At 47.4% G+C, this 21,704-nt stretch overlaps 1 protein-coding gene across 1 annotated transcript in view; it reads right to left on the bottom strand.

The window, feature by feature from the left end:
• Positions 1-20,803, bottom strand: part of SYT10 (synaptotagmin 10) — a 31,409-nt gene extending 10,606 nt beyond the window's left edge. The window contains exons 1-3 of the mRNA XM_049783891.1: positions 20,650-20,803; positions 9,073-9,424; positions 623-1,190 (exon numbers count right to left, since the gene is read on the bottom strand). Of these exons, the coding sequence (XP_049639848.1) occupies positions 623-1,190; positions 9,073-9,424; positions 20,650-20,803 (1,074 nt within the window). The remainder of the gene's footprint in view (positions 1-622; positions 1,191-9,072; positions 9,425-20,649) is intronic.
• Positions 20,804-21,704: the final 901 nt, after the last annotated feature.

Raw genomic sequence — 21,704 nt, 5'->3', positions numbered from 1 at the left:
TCACTAGAGGCATCTTGGGGAGTGGAAGGCAGCTCTTGCTCTGGTCTGAAACTTTCCCCAATAACACTGAGGTGCATTTATTTATTTTTTTGTTTTATATCCACACCTGGTGATGTTCAGGTTTTACTCCTGGCTATGTACTCAGGAATTAACTCCTGATGATGTTGGGCAATATATGGGATGCCAGAGATTTCGACTTAGGTTAGCCATATGCAAGGCAAATATCCCACCTATTGTACTATTGCTCTGGCCCCTGAGGTGCATTTTAAGCTTGAAGTGAGGAAGAAACCACTACTAATAAACTCAGGGACTGGAACAATAGCACGGCGGGAAGGATACTTGAGTTGTAGATAGCTAACTCAGATTGAATTCTTGGCACCATATATAGTCCCATGAGCCCCCCTAGGAGTGATCCCTGCATACAGGTACCATGATTTAGCCCTGAGCATCACTGGGAGTGGCCCCAAACAAAAGTAAATAATCAAACCCAGGGTTAACTCTGAGGAGAGTATGGGTGCTGGTCATGTGTGAAGATGTTACAGAAGCAGAGGTCTTTCTGTCCCCACTTGAGTCACTTCCACTGGCACTGATACCCATGTTTCTCCAGGGACCCCCTTCTCACCGTAGTCGCCCCGTGGATGTCCTTCCACACCATGGCTTCTCTGGACAGGTCTGAGACCTCGAACAGATTCTCGAGAACCACTTCTCCAATCATGTCGTGCCGGGAGAGCCTGTCAAAGTCGTAGATGCTGAAATGGAGCTTCCTCTGGCTGAGCTGGTCATAGGCCACAGAAAACTGAAATGTCTCGTCAAACTGGGGATTCAAGGTCTTCCTGTGCACACGGGTCTGAAACTTCTTCTTCCTGTCGGGAAGGAGGTACACCTTCACGTAGGGGTCAGACGTCCCGGTAAAATCCTTTGCGGGCAGGTCTAAGGCTTGGATCATGCGGACCACCAGCAGCTCATTCTCATAGTCATACTGCAGTGCAAAGTTGAGCTTCCCGCACACCTCTTTGTCTCCCAGCCCGTGGCCCTCGGAGTCCACTGACTTCTGCTTGTACAGCTCGGGCTTTATCCTGCCGATGCTCGTGGTGGTCTCCCCTCGCTGCAGGACGGGCTCCGTGCCGGGACTGAAGTCCACGCTGGACACTTGCATCTGCCGGGGCAGGTGTCTCCTGAAAGAGTTGTGGCTGCATGCACAAACACACGCACACAGATACACACACACCCACACACAATGTACACATGCAAACACACAACCAGACACAGATGTGTAATATACACAGGGACACACAAGCACATACCACACACATGAACATAGGAGCACAGATGCAGCCACACACAGATGAGTGCAGCACAGAGAAACATACACATGTATACAACACAGGTGCATGCATGAACACAACACACAGGGACACATAGATGCACACCCATAGAAACACACATAACCACAGGAACACACACAATGTATCCAGGAACACATGTGTAAACACAGCACACAGAAGCACACATGTACATAAAACACACAAGCACAATGTGTGCCCACGCACACAATCACATGATCACAGGATTGCATGATATTCACATGTATGCAGCAGACATTGCATCCATGCATATGACCCACAGGGGTATACATGGGCAAACAACATACAGGCACACAGGAGCACACACAAGCACACACAATTCATTAACTAGGTAACTGATATGTTCTACTAGAGCAGAAAATTCTCCCCACCCTCAGGATAATGAACATATTTTGTTTGCATTAAGAAGAGGCATCCACAGGTATACATACATGCACAGAGCTATTTTAGAGAAATCAGAGGGACCTAATTCAAAGACAAATTTTCTGGGACTGATAAAACTGCCTGAAACACACAATGTAAACATACCTCTCACCTAATTCCCGGTTAATGAATCATAAAGAGACACAATGAGTAGCAGTGCTCAACATGAAAGTGAGCTGTGAGGTTCCTGGGTAGGTCCTGTGAGAGACAGGCTATCCCCCAAATATCAGCTTTCGCTTTCTGACAAAGGCCCCACCTGGTCTTGGTGCAGACTTTAGTAGTGGTGAAAGCACTCATTTTCTGAAACTGACAATGACTTAGGGAATATTTCCTGAGAGGAAGGACATGTAACCATAACAGCTACATTTGCCTGTCAACGTAGGGTCCATGTTGACTTGGGATGGACGAGGCAGAAGTTTCTAGTACCTAGGTTTGACTGTGAGACATGACATTGAATCTTACAGAATCACCATCTGGGCTCAGGTGGAGGGCAAAGATAGCTCAGGTTATGCCATGTCTCTTACCCTCTACCCCAATGCTTTGGCACAAACTGGGACCTTGGACACACCTCCAGTCTAGCCACCTGACTGCATTCTGCTGTCTGCTGAAAACTACTACACTGATTGGCCTTTTTTGGGGTGACATAGTTCTCTGGAAGCTGGAAACTACCAAGATGCATCTCTGGTACTGTGGCCTTTCATTCCACATCTCTGTACCTACTTGATGATTTCATGGTGTCCCGACTCTGAGCAGCTCTGCCTGTGTCATGTAGGCCAGCACTATCTCCCCTTGCCTAATGACCCTGCCAGTCCCCTGAAGGCCAGCATATACCCACTCCTAGCAGTTTGCTCTGGGTCATGCTGGGTGCATGGCCAAACAGTTCCTCATACCAGGGCTCCTGCAAGTAGCCTCTGGTGGACTCGAATCCTACATTCTTACACTGAATGACCAGGATGTGACCAACTTGCTCTGTGACCTGTGAACAGGTCTGTGTGTAGGGCACTGAACCTTGTGTGGTTCAACATTTGATTCATCATATCTCATTGAGGTGGACTCAAAAACCACTTGGGGTACATCCAGCACCTCTAATTGTATTTTTCTGGGGTGCAGGGAGAGTTCCCTTGTGATGTGTCCTGTTTATATGTGTTGACTTACTGGGCTCAATCCCGCTGTGGAATGGGTGTAATTCAATGTGGGCAACAGTCTGGCTAAATCTAAAGTCATGGCTTTTGTAAAAAATGAGCCATTGTTGAGAACCCTGGGAAGAGACTGAGCCTTAAGAGCAGACGATGTTAGGGATCAGGGTGAGCCCCAAATCCTGTGAGTTGTTTAGCCAGGGGAACAGCACCAGCAAATGCATGAGAGTAAAACAGAATTAAAAACAGGATAACTGGGGCCGGGTGGTGGCGCTAAAGGTAAGGTGCCTGCCTTGCCTGCGCTAGCCTTGGACGGACCGCGGTTCGATCCCCTGGTGTCCCATATGGTCCCCCAAGCCAGGAGCAACTTCTGAGCACATAGCCAGGAGTAACCCCTGAGCGTTACCGGGTGTGGCCCAAAAACCAAATAAAAAAACAAACAAACAAAAAAAAAACAGGATTACTGGGGCCGGAGAGATAGCATGGAGGTGAGGCATTTGCCTTGCATGCAAAAGGACAGCAGTTCAAATCTGGCATCCCATATGGTTCCCCGAGCATGCCAGGAGCAATTTCTGAGCACAGAGCCAGGAGTAACCCCTGAGCACTGCCAGGTATGACCCAACTCCCTGCCCCCCAAGAAAACCAAACCAAAACCAAAACCAAAATCAAAACAAAAAATAGGATTACAGGCAATGCATGCCGTTGGGAATATTAAGAGTTTACTATAATCCACTTAGTATAGTTTCCATTCCCAAAAAGTTCTGAATATTCTATATAGATTCTGTTCTGCTAAAATCACTCTCCTGACATGACATGGAGTTTTTGACTGAAGTCTTTTCTGTGAGTGCAGAGCCCCAAGGAGTCCAGCTCTGCTTTCCAGCTCCAGAATTCGACATTCAACTTTCCCATAGATTTCAAGTCTGCTCTGCCATCCCAGTCCTGGAAACCAGATTCTTGGCACTATGTCCCCTTTCTGTGCAGCTGTGAAGGCCCTTCCAGCAGGAACCAATGCTTCTGCTCCAGGAGGGCCCTAATCACAGCGTAGATGCCCAGCAAGCGGGTCAGGAGCAGCTTTAATAATCACGGTAACTCTATTGCCATGACAACACCCATCTTCCTCCTTGGGAATGGTGGCCTAAGTGGCTATTTAATCCAGACAAATAACTGCAAATCCAGAACAGCCAAGGAGATGGTCCTGACCTCACCCCTCAAACCTGTGTAGGCCCCGACCCTAACAAACAGAAGGAACATTTGCCTGAGATCCCTAAGATGTCTGGTGCTGTTGCAGACAGAGCACTGGGCCAAGTCACCAAGTAGAACATGCTCTGCACTCACTGATGTCTCTTTTTCTCCCATGCTTAAGTCCCTGTGTTGTCATCTGTGCCCCATGATGACTGAGAGAGGTGATATTCTGAGAAAGTACAACTCTGGAAGCCACTATATCCCTCAGATGTCCCCCAGCTGCAGGAATGGAAGTTCCAGTGAATGGGGGTCCCAGTATCCAGGTGCATGCTCCTCTCTCCCCTCATAGTTCCTGTTTGGTGGCGATGAGCCCTGGTCACCCCAGCTCCTCTCAGCAGAGTCTGCTCTGGGGAAAGAGGCCAAGGTCCAACCATGAGGGTGTCTCACATCTGCTTCCTCAGGCACTGAAGGCCCTAGGTTCCGTACTTTCTGCTTCCCCAACCCCCGAATCTTAGGTTCCTAAAGCCAGACCCAGATATTTCCTGTTTTCCCAGCTGCTGACCTGCCTCCACAGTCATTTCTCCATCCCTGCAGTGATCACCTGAGAATAGCTGTGGCCACTATGGCCTCCAGCATCCACGTGAACCAAATTCTTCCACTCTGACACCTGGCTGGGCCATGACCTGCACCACTCTTTGCACTAAGTGTTTTTAATGTGGCTGTCATAGGCATCGGAAGAGTCTGGCAAGATCCAAAGAATCTGAAGACAAATGCCCCATCTAATCCACACCCCAATCTATCTGATCCATTTCCCAATTTATTCAATCTACTCCCAATAAGTCCAATCTCCTCCCATTTGTCCAACCCATTTCTTAATGAGTCCAATATACCCAAATTCTGTCTCTCTGAGACACATATGAGACATGCATAAGATCCACTTTTCTCTCTGGGACACATGGGAGGAATGCATGATCCATTTTTATTTCAGACATGTCTGAGGCATGTATAATCCTCCTTTCTCTCTATGACACTGAAAAGTGGATTCACTTTTCTTTTTTTTTTTTTGGTTTTTGGGCCACACCCGGCGGTGCTCAGGGGTTAGTTACTCCTGGCTGTCTCCTCAGAAATAGCTCCCGGCTGGCACCGGGGGACCACATGGGACGCCGGGATTTGAACCAACCAGGTCCTGGATCGGCTGCTTGCAAGGCAAACACCACTGTGCTATCTCTCCGGGCCCTGGATTCACTTTTCTAAGACACATGTGAGGCATATATGATTCATGTTTCTCTTGGAGACATGCATGGTATGTTTTTCTTTTTGATACACACATGATCCTCTTTTCCCTCTGAGACACATTGTTTTTGTTGTTTTTGAGTCACACCCAGCAATGCTCAGGGGTTACTCCTGGTTCTATGCTCATTAAATCATACCTGGCAGGCTCTGGGGACCTTATGGGATACCGGGATTTGAACCACCATCCTTCTGCATGCAAGGCAAATGCTTTACCTCCATGCTATCTCTCCGGCCCCTGAGACACATTTGAGACATATATGATCCACTTTTCTCTCTGAGACATCTATAACACACATGTGATCTGCTTTTATGTTTGATACACTTTATCTGATATACATGATCAGCCTTTCTCTCTGAAACACACATTACTTACTTTTCTGAGATGCATTTGAAGCATGTATGTTCTGCTTTTTTCTCTGAGACATTTATCTTTGAGATAGGTAAGACTCACTTTTCTCTCTGGGACACATATGAGGCATATATGATCCACTTCTCTCTGAAACATGTATGCTTTTTATCTATAATCTGTTTTATCTATGAAATACGCAAGATCTACTTTTATGGTATTCAGGATCGAAAGAAGTTTTACTGTTGTCTTCAGTCTATAAAAATACAGGAAGTTCAGCGTATGTACTGTGTCTCATCTTTTTCCCTTTTCCCTCGACTCTAATTCTTTCCTTCTTCTCTGGGGCCAAAGGTGATATAGGCACCCCCCTTTAAGCCATTGCATTCCCTTATCCAGATAGTCTAACTACCACATGTGTTGTTATCCTGTATTTATTATCCTGTCTTCATTTTACATGATAGCTTACATTTTGTAGCAAATTGCATGATTTCAGTGTCATAGTATTACATTGCATACTTTTTACAGCGTTGTAGTATTACATTGTGTATATGTACCACATCTTCATGATCCACTTGTCTGCCATTGGATGTGGACAATTTGGTGGTGGAATAAAGTTTTAAAAAATTAGGGGAGGTAACTGTGAAGCTCAACTGAGAAATTTCATTTCTGTGGACAATTTGGTGGTGGAATAAAGTTAAAAAATTAGGGGAGGTAACTGTGAAGCTCTACTGAGAAATTTCATTTCTGTGGACAATTTGGTGGTGGAATAAAGTTAAAAAATTAGGGGAGGTAACTGTGAAGCTCAACTGAGAAATTTCATTTCTGTGGACAATTTGGTGGTGGAATAAAGTTAAAAAATTAGGGGAGGTAACTGTGAAGCTCAACTGAGAAATTTCATTTCTGTGGACAATTTGGTGGTGGAATAAAGTTAAAAAATTAGGGGAGGTAACTGTGAAGCTCAACTGAGAAATTTCATTTCTGTGGACAATTTGGTGGTGGAATAAAGTTAAAAAATTAGGGGAGGTAACTGTGAAGCTCAACTGAGAAATTTCATTTCTGTGGACAATTTGGTGGTGGAATAAAGTTAAAAAAATTAGGGGAGGTAACTGTGAAGCTCAACTGAGAAATTTCATTTCAAACCGCCTGCATCTAACTTTGCTTCAGGTGTCTCTCTCGATCTAAGTAATTTTCTTGCTAATTTAAATGTGCTTTATTGTTTTCCATAGTTATTGTTCCTGATGGCATAATGTTTTACTGTGTCTTTTGATTTATTAGCCTATTGTCAAAACGTATGTTCTGTATAGGTATTCTTGTACTTATGTGTTTAGGGAATAATAGGAACATAAAATAATAGGAACATAAAAGTTCCAGAAAAATGGGTAAATGGCATAATAGGAACATGAAAGTTCCAGAATAAAATGCTTGATTTTAAATAGCATTAAGAGGTAAGGTATAGGAACTAGGAAGTTCCAGGATAGTGCTTGGTAGAAAGCATTAAGAACATTTTAAGTTACAGGTGTATGGTGTATTTTGCAGAAAAAGTTATGTTTTTGGCAAAGGCTAATATGTTAATTTTTCACTTTATATTTTGTTGCTATGGGAATATTACTCGCCTTTGGTTAAAGGCGGAGTCAGGAATACAAAAGCTTAATACTCTTGTTTTATATTCAGGGAGGGGGAGATTGTTACCCCACCCGCATTCTTTGTGTAACTTTACCTAGAAGAAAGACCCTCCCATTTCTAGGAGGGGTCTTGAGGAGGTTACAAAAGGTTTGGCCTCAGGGGCAAAAGGGGATTTTGCATAGAATGAGGTTGGAGAAGGAGCAGGAGAGATGGCTGAAAGACAAGTTAGAATGCAGGGCTGAGGGCCGGAGAGATAGCATGGAGGTAAGGCGTTTGCCTTTCATGCAGGAGGTCATCGGTTCGAATCCCGGCGCCCCATATGGTCCCCTGTGCCTGCCAGGAGCAACAATTTCTGAGCCTGGAGCCAGGAATAACCCCAGAGCACTGCCAGGTGTGACCCAAAAACCAAAAAAAAAAAAAAAAAAAAAAAAAAAAAAAAAAAAAAGAATGCAGGGCTGAGTAAGGATCCAGCAAGGTTTTTAGGCCACACATGGGGTGGCTGGGGCATGAATAAAGCTGATATCTCCTGGAACCTGGGTGATTTTCTTGCCTCTACCTGAACCTGCTCACCTGCTGGCTGGAAGGGGTTGGAGACATATGGTGCTGGGATGGCAGAGAAAGGCCCCTCCATTCATCCCATCACCATCCAGCTCCATCCAAAGGGCCTCTTTATTATTTTATTCTACAGTTGGACATGTAGGTTGATGCTCAATCTTAGCTATCATACTGAGTAGATTATTTTTTTTTTGAGTAGATTATTTTAAGGTAGATTAACTTATAAGCAGTGGATGGTAATAGTTAAATATCTGTAAGCAAATTTAAATGGACATGTAGTAGTAGGTCATATTTAACATTTAAGATGACTGAACCACTGCTCAAGAGAACATGACTAGAGCAGAGCTTTGAGCATCTTCAGTAACAAAATTAAAACATACAGAAACACATGGTAGACTCTTGGGTCTTGACCAGCTGTTGGAATGGGCCCTGCTAGCCACAGCAGAAGGATGTACGAAGCAGACACACCATGTATAGTGGGAGAAGGTCCTTCCAGTGCAGAGAGAACTGTCCTGTACCCTTGACTCTGCTGCTCATATTTTGTAGAACTCTGAGTCTGGTGTCCTTAAGGGCTACCAGCTGTCCTTGGAGTGAGGTACTAGGGGAAATATGGGGATAGTTGACCTGCTTGGCAAAATAGGTGATGGCCTTGCTAGCCCTGCTGCCTATTACCCAGCCTTGGAACAGTGCTTTTCTGGGGACTTCCTGGGTGCCCCCCTCTCCTTGCCTTAGATGCTCTTGGACGGACTGAGAGAGAGGTCTGGGGCTGCTGGCTGGTGCGTTTCCACACTCAGCAGTAATCCTGAATGCAAGAGGGATCAGGACATGCCTGCAAACACACTTCCTGGGGGTGGGGTTCCAAGAGCAGCTAGCTTCAGCCTTGAATACACAGGATTCCCCAGCCCTACCACATGGGCATCATGGGGGGCCAGGCCCTCAGTGCTACCATGCCTAATGGGGTGTGTTGATGTGCTGCTCTGTTCTCACTCCCCTTTCATGTCCTATCTTCTGTGGATCTAGCTACCCTCTCTATGCCCCTCTCATTGAACCAAAGTCGTCTCCTCTCACCAAGGTTCTTTCTCTAGGGCCTTGTAGATACACATGTGCACACCTGCAAACATACACACACACATGTCTGGGACGCTCTCACCGGGATGAGGACGTGGGCTCGGTGGTCTGCCGCTGCACACGGGCATGTTTGATCAGGTGTTCCTTGAGAGCTGTCTGCACCTCTGCAGGGATATCTGGGGATGTGTGGCTGATCTTGATGGCCGGCTCCAAGACTCTTTGCTCCACCTTCCCATCTTCCTGGAACTCCTTCTTCTTTTCTTCTGTGCCCAATACCTCGGTGGGGGTGCTGGGTGGGAGAGCACCTTCAGGGGCTGCCACAGGTTTGCTCCTCCAGCACGGCCAACACAGCTTCCAGAAGACAAACAGGGACACCAGGAGTAGGGCCAGCCCACAGAAGCTGACCACCACAGCCAGAAGGCTGACAGAGATATCTGCAGAGAATGACAAGGGAGGTGTGAGCATACTGAAGTGACTATTGCACTCGCTACTTATTTTCCAAGAGGACCCTGGGGTGGACTGATTCCAGGAGAGGCCATTCTTTCCACAGCTGCTTTGGGGCTCTGAGGGCATGGAAGGCTTCTGCCTATTGCTTGTGTGCAGATGGGACACATTCTGTGTTAGGGGCTGCTATTGGTCAGCTTGCTACCTCTGTACCCTATGATACTGCCAATCTACACTATTTTTTTTTAAAAAGAATATCTTTATTTAAACTTCTTGATTACAAATATGATTGTAGTTGGGTTTCAGTCATGTAAAGAGCACCCCCCCTTTCACCAGTGCAACATTCCCATCACCAATGTCCCAAATCTCCACGTTTTAAGAATGACTTTCTACCTTCTTGTCTTGAAACTAGACTGATGGCATGTGCAAATGAGGAGTGGATATATTGTCACTGACTGGTCACATGCCCCTGCTTCAGTGTTTTTCTCACCATTGTAGTTTCTAGAATCTGCAGCACTGCAAACAATCTGTGTGAGGAAGTGTCAGCTTCAACCTCAATGATTCATTGCCCGCCCCCCCCCCCCCCGGTATTATACATGCACACCTTCATTGTTAAGGTCTCCAAGTACTTAAGGCTTTGCTGTCTAAATGTGGTAGCAGAGTTGTACTGTGTGCTGGGCCCATAACCCAGAGGTCGATGGATTGAAACCATCCTCTGCTTGTATACTTTACTGGGGCCGAGCGATAGCACAATGAATCAGGCATTTGCCTTGTATAAGGCTGACCAGGGTTCGGTCTCCAATATCCCATATGGTCCTCTGAGCCTGCCAGCAATGATTTCTGAGCACAGAGCCAGGAGTAACCCCGGAACATAATCTGGTATGGTCCCCCAGACCCAAAAGGCTTTGTTGTCTAAGTTTCTTTGAAAGAGTCACAAAACTGCCTGCTGCCAACTCTGTGCAAGTGCTCAGGAGGCCAATGAGATGTTCCCTTCTCCCTGTAACATTTTGTATTCAGGGGCACTATCCTAGTGGGGGCAGCCCCTGAGGTAAGTGCAGGCTGCAGGAAAACTTTCTCCTGGAGATCCCTTCAGTACTGAAGGGACACATAATGGAAAACTGAGGTACACTAACCCCAGGTCAGCAGAAGGTCACAGAAAGCATCAGATACCTGACGGTACCAAAGTCTCATACTTGTTCCCTATCAGGCAGTAGGGAGAAGTTGGACATCGCCCTGTGAGGAGTGAATAGAGTATGGTGTGTGAATGTGCATATATGAGTGTGTGAGAAGGAAATATGTTTGTGTAAATGTAAGAGAGTATATGCATAAGAATGTATGTATAAGTATGAATGTTTGAGAGTATGTGAGTGTATGCATGAGTGTGAATGTGTGAGTGTGTCAGTGAATGTATGTGTTTGTATGTGGATATGCAAGTGTGAATGTATCTGTGTGTACTAGTGCTGAGTGTGAATGAATGGGTTTGAGTGAATATGTGAGTGAGTCTGTGTGACTGTGAGTATGTGATTATACATCTGTTATATGTATTAGGTTTGTGGACATACCTGGTGCGGGAGACAAGGGGTGTGAGGGAGACAGGCCAGAGCAGGCATAGCAGACCTTGCATGTGTGTAGGTGAAAGGAATGGGGTGCTGTGGCTGGCTCCAGGGAGAGCCTTTCTTCCAAAGAGGTTCATGGGGAACCCCTCATGGGTTGTGCCTGGCAAGAGGAGCCCCGAATCTGTAGGAGTAGGAGGCTGCAGTAGGTGGCTCTTGGAGAGGGAAATGGTGTCAGAAGTGGAAGAGCACAAAAGGGCCAGGTCAGCATATTCTCAGGGTGAGTCCGTTGCTGTGCCGAGCATGTCACTGGTGAGTCTGGAGGCCAAGTGACAGAAGCTGCTCTGAGTGAATCCAGGGGATACCAAGGACTTCTCTAGGAAGCAAATGAAGTTGGGGCAGGTGGCACTGGGGAGCTGGACACTGGGGCACGCAACTGAGCCACATTAATGCAAGATATGTAAGACAGGAGACGACCAGGAGACAGTGCAGAGTCAGCTCTGACATCTGCAAATGGGGCTGCTGGGGCCCAAGCAGGGTACTCTGTGACTGACAGTCTAGGCAGGGGACCCCGGGGAGCTGGGCTTAGAGAAATGCAGGCAGGGGACCTCAGAGAGCTGGGCTTACATTGTAGTTGCTGCTGGGTTAGGTAGAAGAGGATGAAGAGAAGAGAAGCCTAGCTCAGGAGGGAGGACATTTGCTTAGATGTGGACAGAGACTTTGGTCTCCCTTTTTAACATTTCCCAACATGCCATTGCTTTGTGGTACAGAGAAGCAAAGTGGCCTTCCCAAGTGGCCAAGTCCCTGTGGCCCTCCTTGGGGCAGAGCTAAAAGATGAGTCCTGGAGAAAATCAAGCATGCCCAGATCTTCACTCTCAGTACCACTGCAAGGAAAGGGCAGGGAGGACAAGAAAGAACCATAGTAGAGAGGTCACAGGGGAGAAGTCACAGGAGAGAGATCACAAGGCATTCAGGGGGAGAGAGTGAGGGGATAGATAAAGGGGATGAATAGTCCAGGGTGAAGGAACGATGCAGTGGCTCCCTGTAAGGGGCATAGTTGGTGAGTTCGGTGCCAGGGGAACCATCCTATGCAAGTGAAACTGAGAGCTAATGGAATGAACAGAAATTAGATCAGGCTGCAAGATAATCAGGTTGTGAAGTACTTGGCTCCAGTTTGATTACATACTGGATTGCGCGAGTGCCCCCACCCGCTGTCCACCCTGACGCTTCCTGTCACCCAGGACAACCACACAGCTCAACACTCAGAAACAAGCCTAGTGCTGCCTACTTATCAGGGAGGACATGTCAGAAAAAAATAGGTTGAAGCGTCCAGAACATCAGGTCTAAGCTGCATGGCTCAGGTGCAGGAGGAAGGTCAGTAGTGGGTACACCAAGATCTTCTAGGTCTTTCTGCATCTTTAACATCTTAAGGTTGGAGTTCACTTTTGAAATACATAAACATCTATATCCTCAGGAATTCTCATTCAGCCCAGGGGTACCCCAAGCCCTTAGTTTATTGGTACCTTATTACCAGCCAGGTGACTGTAGGTGCTTTGCTGAAAGGGGAACTTGGAGTCACCTCTGGAGTGACAATGTGTCCAATTCATATACTATTGCTCCCATTCTAGAGAATAATTCGGATTTCTACCATTATGAACCAAACTGCTGTGGCTGGAGAAGAGAGAAGTGAAGGAAACTTCTCTTCCTCTCACTGTTCTCTCTTTCTCTAAAGTCCCATGTACTCAGGACATGCCTGCTTGCTACCTCTGCTTGCTTCTCCCAATGCTCTCAATCTCTTCTCTTCAAACAGGGTATTAAGTTACCACTGTTCAACTATGTAGTAAAGAGAAGGGGATTCAGTGCTGTATACTTGAGTGCTGAGACCACCCAGGTCTGAGTCAGACCTCAGCCAGTTTCCTATGGTCAGACATATGGCCATGGGTAGCTCTCCTGTGGTCGTCTCTCACTCCCATAGTCAAAAATCACTCACCTAGTCAGTCCTTACTCCCATATTCAGACCTCACTCATGGTATCTCACTCCTGTGGTCATTCCTCAATCCTGCAATCAGGCATCATTCCTACAGTCAGCTTATTCCTATGGTCCTCTCACTCCTGCTGGTCATCCTTCACTCCAGTAGTTAAACTCTCCCATGATTGACTCACTTCTGCGATTAGCTCTCTCTCACATGGTCAGACCTCACTACTTACTCTGTGGCCATCTCTGATTCTTATGGTCAGCCCCCATCCCCACTGATCAAACCTCACTCCCCTGGTTATCTCTCCTGTCCATGGTCAGTTCTCACTCTGGTCAGACCTCATTCCCGTGGTCAGACATCACTCTGTGGTCAGTGCTCATTCCTGTGATTACTCCTTAACTCCTCTGGTCAGCTCTCATTCCTGTAGTCAGCTCTCCTGTTGTTAGCTCTCACTCCATGGCCATCTCTCATTACCATTGTCAGATATCACTCCCATTGTCAGCTATCACTTCTGTTGTCGGGCATAACTCCATGGTCAGAACAAACTCCTGTGATCAGATGTCACTTCTGTGATCAGATCTTCCTTTGGTGACTGCACCACCCCACAGTGAGAATAGGAATATTTCTCTTTGAGGAACATCTCTTTTCCTTCCAGAATTTCAGCAGGATCCCAGCTGAAGCAGTAGGTTTTGCTGAGTGAAAAAACCTGACAGTGAGGTGAGGAAGCAAGGCTTCCTTTCATGTGTACAAGACCATTTCCGGATCAAGCTTGCAGCCCCTGGTCATCTCCTTTCTAATGGTGGTGCCTGAAGTGTCAGGGGCTGTTGATACCCTGCTTAATTCCTTTGATGAGGCTTTTCTGAATGCTGTCATGCATGTTCTGGATCAGAACATGTCTTTGAATATGGTTATCAACAGTCAAGTTCCAGTTGTGATGTCCTGGGCATATGCACTGATGCCAGAAAAACATGGAAGTCATAGGGTCCATGTATTTGTATGGAGGGAAGAGAATACTGTTTAATAGCAAATATACCACTTGCTCCCCACGATGGGTCCAGACTGAATGGGATGTTGGAGATATCCCCAGGTTCCAAGTTAGTTAATTTGGGGTAGTGTGCCAAGGCCTGTACCTTCCTGCAGCGCTGCCAACCCCGAAGAGAAACAGGCATTCCAAATTTTGGGTCTGAAAGTCATATGGAGGTCATGACTCAGGCCTTTGATTTGATCCTACCTGTTTTAGGGTTGCTTTATTTTGGGGGAAGGGTATTCTTAGGTCACACCCTTAGTGATCAGAAATTACTCCTGGCTCTATGCTCAGGGATCACTCCTGGCAAGGTTTGGGAGACTATATATGCCACATATACATAAACTTTTAGGGGAACTCAGCCCACCAGATGTATCCTCAGATTTTTCTGGTGGAGAGAACTGAAATAAACCCCATGGGGTTCCTCAAAAGGCCCGCTGTGGATGCCTTTTTCCCCTGCATGGATGGTTGAGGAATTTCCGAAGAGATGCATGGCATTACATTTCGGTCATTATTTGGCTTCTCTCCTTTGTAAATTTGAGGCAAAATTGTGGCCTCTATCAAATAATTTGGCTTAGAAATTCCAGCATCAAAGATTACTAAGGGTACCCCTTTTCTGGATATAGTTAGCCTGAAAAGCAAAGACAATGTTTTTTCTCTTTTTCAAATATGTCCCTGCAGCTGCAGTTTCTGGTAGTCAAGGGCAAAGCCAGAGAGCAGACCCCTGGGCTATTGGCTCTTTCCTTTATTGACCCCTAAAACAATGGAGTCCTGCCCAGGAAGATCAAGTTTCTAGATATTTCCTGCTTCTTCCTCGTTCTGATTTTGCATTTGAAGTAAGCTTGCAAAGAGTTACCTTGAGTGTAACCTTCTCTCTTGTAACTTAGAATTTTTACAGACACACTCCTGCCAGAAACGTGTTGACCCCACATTCTCTGTGTGTGGTTTCATTTATTTTATATTTCATATTTCACCATCCATGCAACCCACTCTCTCTAAAGTGGATTCACTGAAATCTCATTGATGACTGTAGGACAGAAACCACTTACAGCATATATACAGTGCCAAGGATAAAACATGAATTGGCTATGTACAAAGCTAGTGTCTTAATCCTTGTACTATCTAACTAACCTTTCCATTTAATATTTATATATGTTCAAAATTATGTTCCATTAAACTTTAATGGAGCCCGCCTGTAAGGGTAAAGTAAGATTTTCATGTTAGAGCAAAGTCTCTGTTCATATTAAATCTTGATATTTCTGGGGGAAGGGGCCCACACTCAGTGGTGCTCAGGGGTTATTCCTGCCAATGCTCAGGGGACCATATGGGATGTTGAGGATAGAACCTTGGTTGGTTGCATTCAAGGCAAATGCCTTACCTGCTGTACTATTGCTCCATTATATAAATCTTTTTTTTTGTTGTTGTTTTTGGGTCACATCTGTTTACGATCAAGGGTTACTCCTGGCTATGCACTCAGAAATTGCTCCTGGCTTGGGGGACCATATGGGACACCAGGGATTGAATCAAGATCTGTCCTGGATCAGCCCATGAAAGGCAAATGCCCTACCACTGCACTATTGCTCCAGCCCCAGATCTTGACATTCTTTATTATTCTTTGGTAGCATATAAAATAGTGGAATACCTTCTATAAGTAGTAGCATCTTAGATTCAATTAAATATGGTTCTTGATATGGTGTTAGACATACAAACCTAGACAAAAAATATGTACTCTGTTCTGACATGAGAATGTGGGTTAGATTCCATGGTTGCAGGCTGATCCACACTGTTGTTAAGTTGGTCACCTTAGCTTTCACCAATGGCCCTGGGACAGGGGCACAATGCCACCCAGGTGCCAAATGCACACTTGCAAACACAGTGCACCATGCTCAGTCTACCTTTCAGTCCAATTGGCCCTCCCTTACTGTACCACAAGGAAGCACAATTGGTGATTCTGCACTGTTCCCAGTGGCTGCTGAAACAGAGCTCAGGAAGAAGAAAGATGGGAGATACCAGGTCTGGCCAGATAACAACAGGTCTATAATGCAAGCAAATGACTCTCACAAGGGTGTAAAACATGACTGTAGTGTTTTAAACTCACTACCAGAATTGCAATGCAATAGTAGCTTCAAGATTGCCTGAGGGGGAAACTGTTCATTCCAGCTTCCTTTGTGCCCCATGGCTTGTCCCCTGCCCTGGTTCTCTGTGTCCAGACTTCAGTTCCGTGCACTGCTCCTGTGTCTGGCCCTGGCTATGCTCCTATATGTGCATCTGTATTTACCCGTCTGTCTCTGCAGATGTGGTTTCAAGATACCTGCCTACATCACTCCATCCACACTCTTTTCTGGTTATCTACCTAAGTCATGCTCATGTGGCTTATTCACCCTCAGAGTCTGGGGCATCCAGTGTGATGAGGAGGAAGGGTCCCCTACTCTGCATTCCTTCCTTCAGGGACTCTGCCACAGGCCTGCCCTGTACTACACAGCTACCGACCACAGAGCTGGTCTGCTCTGAGCCAGCAGTAAGCAAAGTGCTTCATGCCTTCTGCAAATGACTCTCCTTGCTTGAAGTACTATTAGACACAGCCATACCACAGTCCTGGGGGCTCCTTGACAGGGGACTTTCAGCTCTTTGCCACAGTGGCATTCTATATTTGATGGCTCATAAGCTATGGGTTTCACTTTTAGTCAACTTAGAGAGCCAAAGGTGGTAGTAAAAGAAAACAAATACAGTTTTAGTGTATCCTTCCTCCAAGTCCATGTTTATAAAAAAAATTCAAAATATTATGCCCATGTCTTAAAGTTTTATTTATGAGCACAGGAAAGTATCAGCTTATAATGAAAACTGATCTTATAAGGACCTCAAATAGAAGAGGCCCTGAGGATGCCCCCAGGTTCTCTGAGCACCTGAGAAGACAGGGGTGTTCCTTCATACTGTACCTGAACCCTCCTCATGCCCTGGGTTGGTGCTTATTCCTTCTCTGGGTAGTCTTCAGGCCAGGACAGAAGTATGGGTCCTAACCAAAGTTCTGCCAATAACTAGTTGAAATTCCAGGGTAAGTTGCTAACTTCTGCCTTCAAAGAATTTCTAGTTCCAAATTAAATGACTAACGGCAATGTGAATTCCAAAAAAATTTTGCTTCCCATGATCAAAAAACTACAGCTTAGATTGTCTTGGGTCCTAACCTATCTTGAGCATGCCCAGTACAACTGTTTCCTAGGACTGTGTGTTACATTCTTGTTATAAAACTTCAGGTACTCTTGTTTCTGCCTCACACATATGGTCTGTGTGCGTATCCATAGTGAGCACTGGATCAGACTTAAAGAAATGAACACAGATGACTTTCAGACATAATATTTAGGTGTTCAACCTCTCCCTTCACTACCAAGGAAACAGCCGTATGGAGGAAACTCTGTTTATTCAATCATTCAGTCTTTACTAGGACTCTTGTAGGTAGCAGCAATTTTCCTAAATAATAAAGGTGAGAGGGTAAAGAATTCGTGGCCCTCAAAGAGCTTATAGCCTACTAATTTCATTGATATTATCAGCAGAATAAGCAGATAGGAAGAATATGAGGATAATTTCAAGATACAAATCATTGGCATTGGAAATTCCTTTAAGCAAAACAAGAGAATACTTTTCTTCTGCTCGAATTTTATCCCCTCAACTCTAGGCCTGTTATACTGGCAGGCTAGGGGGCAAAGGGTAGTGGTATAGGATGCACTCTGGGTTCATTGGTGGAGGGAGGTTGACACTGGTGATGGGAATGGCCCTGACTCACTGTATATTTGTAATTCAACTATGAAGGACTCTGCAGATCACAATGGTTTCAATAAAAAAAACCCTCAACAACAACTCTTTTGTAAATGATCACAGATGTCACCCAAATACTCTTCAAAATTATAATGAGGAATAATTAAAAATACATGGGATATGAGTGAGATGGAATAAAATAAAAATAGGAGAGCCAGATTTTAGAAGCATTCTCATGAAGAAAAAAATACAGAGCTGAACATGTGTTATGAGAAAAACAAAAGGGTTAATAAAAAAGACACTGGGCAACCCAGCCCAAATGGGGCTGTCTCAAGAGGAAGGTACTGCTGTGACCTTAACATTGGGTGGGGGCGCCCCACCTGCACTGAACAGAGAGAAGCACCATCTGAGCTGAATGGCCTGTGGAGCCAGACTAGAGGCAGTGCTGGCTCACAGAGGAGCAAGATCAGAAAGCCACATTGTACCCTGCCAGACCCCTCCAGTTCCTGTCTTCTCCTGCCCAATGTCACAGCAAAACTGTTTCTAAATAGTCACTTTTCACATGCATTTGACTGTGTGAGAATCTGAGGTTCTGAGGCATATAGAAATCCTTAAATTGAAACTAGATTAAGTAATCATTTGCTTTGTAGAGAAACCTAGGAAGTCCACTCTCACAAAAGATTCAAAATGCTGCAATCTCAGGAAATGCATGATGCAGTTAAAAAATTCAGCCATCTCTTTAACCAGACAAACAACTCCAGTGAAATTATTTGCCAGATCCCACTCATTCCACATCAAAAGAACACAATGGTGATAGGCAAGGATTTGTTCAATTTTTTTTTGTGGCCGAGTTTTTAGTTTCAGATGAAATCTTTTTTTTAGGAAATGAAAAATTAGAACACTGATGACTTAGATGCCTAAAATACTTACAGTGAAGTTAAACAGTAGAATTGTGATCAAACTGTGAATTTAGCAGATGTTGGTGGTCATCCATGGACACGGTGTTCCAGAAACCACATTTTCCCCAAATGTGGTGACCAGCCAGTAGCATGTTTGGGGCAGGGGGAGCAGGGACTAAAAGGTCACAAGGTCAGACGGTTCTCACTCTGCAAACATTTTAAGAGCGCCAACAGCAGGGCTGGTCACTGCTGACTATCCTTGCCAGGATGGCAACCAGTAGCTGCCTTTCTTTGGAGGATGAGGAGGCTGACTCAGTGTTGTCCTGACTGGTGCTTTTTTCATGCAACCTGACGAGCTGGCACGACTTGAATTGCCCTCCCCATCCAATTGAAGGCATCTGAACAGCCAGAGCTGTTGAATGACACTGTAACTTTGACAACTTTTTACCAGGCAGGGAGCACTGATGGACAGAGGCAAAGAGCACCTGTGTCCTCGGTGACACTTGCATGTCACAAACAACAGTCCACAAAGTCCTAGTCTAGATAGGCCAGTAAGGATAGGCATGGTGGTGCCAGGGTGAGGGGTAGTCAGTCACTCAACAGAACAGTGGGGGGGTGATGAACTGGTGCCCTAACAGGGACTAACAGGTGAGGAGACTGAAAGTCCCCTGGGACCTGCTGGTCTGAGAGAATGACTCTACTGATGTACTGAAGTACTTCAAGTCACAGGTGGCATATGTGACTTAAACAGTCTTAAACATCAGCACCTGGAGAGGCAGCTGACAAGACTCCACCCTGCTAAGGGCTTGGGTTCTCTGTCACATGTTACACGGCTCAGACTCCCTGTATGTAGGTCCTCTGTCACATGTCACAGCTCAGACTCCAGCACATGGGTGCTGTTCACGCTCAGCTAAGTCCCCCCATGTGCTAAGGATGTCCTTGTCAAGGGGAGACAGACACCATACTCTAGTTTTGGTGTTTCTGTCAGGAGCTTTGTTCCTAGGGGAACAATCCAGAGGCCTGAGAAGGATAGGATGTCTCCTCCATACAGGCTCAGAGAGCGGGAACTGTCTGCAGGGCAGTGAGAAAGAAGCTGGACACTCTTATTTTTAGGGGACCCTGAGAGCTAGTGGAGTGTGGTAAACACCCGTGGGAGGGTGTTGAGGTGGCTTTTCTGCTGTCCCCTTGACCCCCAACCTGTCTCCTGTCTCTTCTTAGGGGTTGTCTGCAAGAGTCCTAAGTGTGTCCACTGCATATCGGACTCTACTGGAGGGACTCTTTAGGGCTCTGGCAGCTTCTCCTCAACAGCCCCCCCTGCAGTCATTGCGGAACTCGGGAAAGGCCTGCTTGGGGGTTTCATAGAAGTCAGGTGGCATTTGGGGGATGGGCCCAGGACAGGGCTCTGGGCGGGTCTGTCTGACTCAGATCCTATAGGGTCCCTGGTTTGGGGACTCCAAGGATCCCATCTGTAAAGGTGCACCCCCGCGATTGCCTATCTGTCCTAAAGCGGGGTCCCTGAGTGTCCCCGCGCCCGCAGCCCTCCGCCCGCACGCACCTGTTGCCTGGCGACCCTGGTCGCTGAATTGCAGAAGGACGCGCGGGCGCCGAGCATGCAGAAACTGGGGACACCGGGTAGGTCTGCACAGGAGCCCCCCAGCCAAGCGCCCCTCCATACTCACACCCTGCTTGTGTAAGGGGGAAAAGCAGCCTTGACATCCCAACTTCTCAGGGCTCCGCGCATCCCGCCTTTGGTTCAGAGGAGCCCTGCGGCACATCTCAGGGCCCGGCTTCCACGCGCGCCCCCCCAGATCCTCGCGGAGGGGCGAAAGCAGAGCCAGCGGGGGTCCCAGCCCAGCATGACAGCGGCCCCCCCCCGAAACTTAGCGGCGACCACCACGTGCGCCCCAGCGGCTCTGCGGGGAACCTCACGCAGCTGCTCCAGCCACAGGTGGCCGCGGGGGACCCCGGGCGTCCGGACACCCCGCAACGACGGTCCCCGCTCCCTGGACTCACCTGTGCTGGAGGCGCCTCCTTGGCCACCGCGCTCGGGCGGGAAGATGCCGGCGCAGCGCTCCCACTCCACCTGGCCCGCGAAGCACAGTTCGTTGACGATGTGCAGCGCCTTTTGGCACAGGCTGCTCACGCCGTCTTCCCGCCGCAAACTCATGGTGGCGCCGCCTTACCCGCAGGCCAGCCCCGCGGTGCCCGCAGCCATCGCCCGCCGCCACCGCCTGGCACCGAACCCGCGCGCGCGCCACGCCGCGGGGGCGCACGGCCTGGGGCGCACGACCGACAGACACTCTGTCTCTCTCTCTGCCGGGGCGCGCAGCTTAGAGTGCCCGCCCGACTGTGCCAGGAGCCGCGGGCACCACTGCCAGCCCCCCGGCTGGCTGGCGGGGGCCTGGCGCGCGCGGCCAATCGGAGCCCGGCGCGGTCCCCCCGCCGCACCCCCGCCTGGAAGGGGCTGGCAGGGCGCATGAAGGGTGGCGAGGCCAGATTGGATGCCCCAAACCAGCGTCCTGGATCTTTCCACTTCCCAAATGACCTGCGTGGCCCTGGCCACCGAGAGACAACTGGGAAAGTTGCTTTGGAAGGCAAGGAGGGGCCATGGCCATGGCATGATGACCCCTCTCCCATGGCTCTTAAGGGGCACGGCGTCCTGGGAGCATGGACAAGTGTCTTGGAGAGTCTGTCTGGCCGCCAGTTTCTTTGCTTTGCTGGATTAGGCATTGCTTGGCTAAGCACTGCCCTGCAAGCCCCCTTCTTATCCAGGTGAGACCCAGCTGCCCTGTTAGCTGCTTCCTCATAAGCTTCAGCCCCGAAGCAAGCAAGAGGCCTGGGAAGTGGGATGGATTTGCAATTAGGGCAGCCCGGTTTAGGAAGTCATGCATGGAGGTCACAGGTCATTACCTCTACCTTACCCTGAACAAGCTGTGCACAAACCCCCTTCCTCTCCCCCCCACCGGCTCTGAGAATTACCAGGTACAGCCAAGTGCGCCCATCCCTACCTCTGCCAGGTCTGGCTGGATTTGTGGGTTAAACTCAAGTTGTTGGCCTTATGGTTTGGG

This window comes from Suncus etruscus, chromosome 11 (assembly GCF_024139225.1).
Source record: "Suncus etruscus isolate mSunEtr1 chromosome 11, mSunEtr1.pri.cur, whole genome shotgun sequence".
In the NCBI taxonomy this organism is placed as follows: Eukaryota; Metazoa; Chordata; class Mammalia; order Eulipotyphla; family Soricidae; genus Suncus; species Suncus etruscus.
This window is presented reverse-complemented; position numbering and strand designations above follow the sequence as displayed.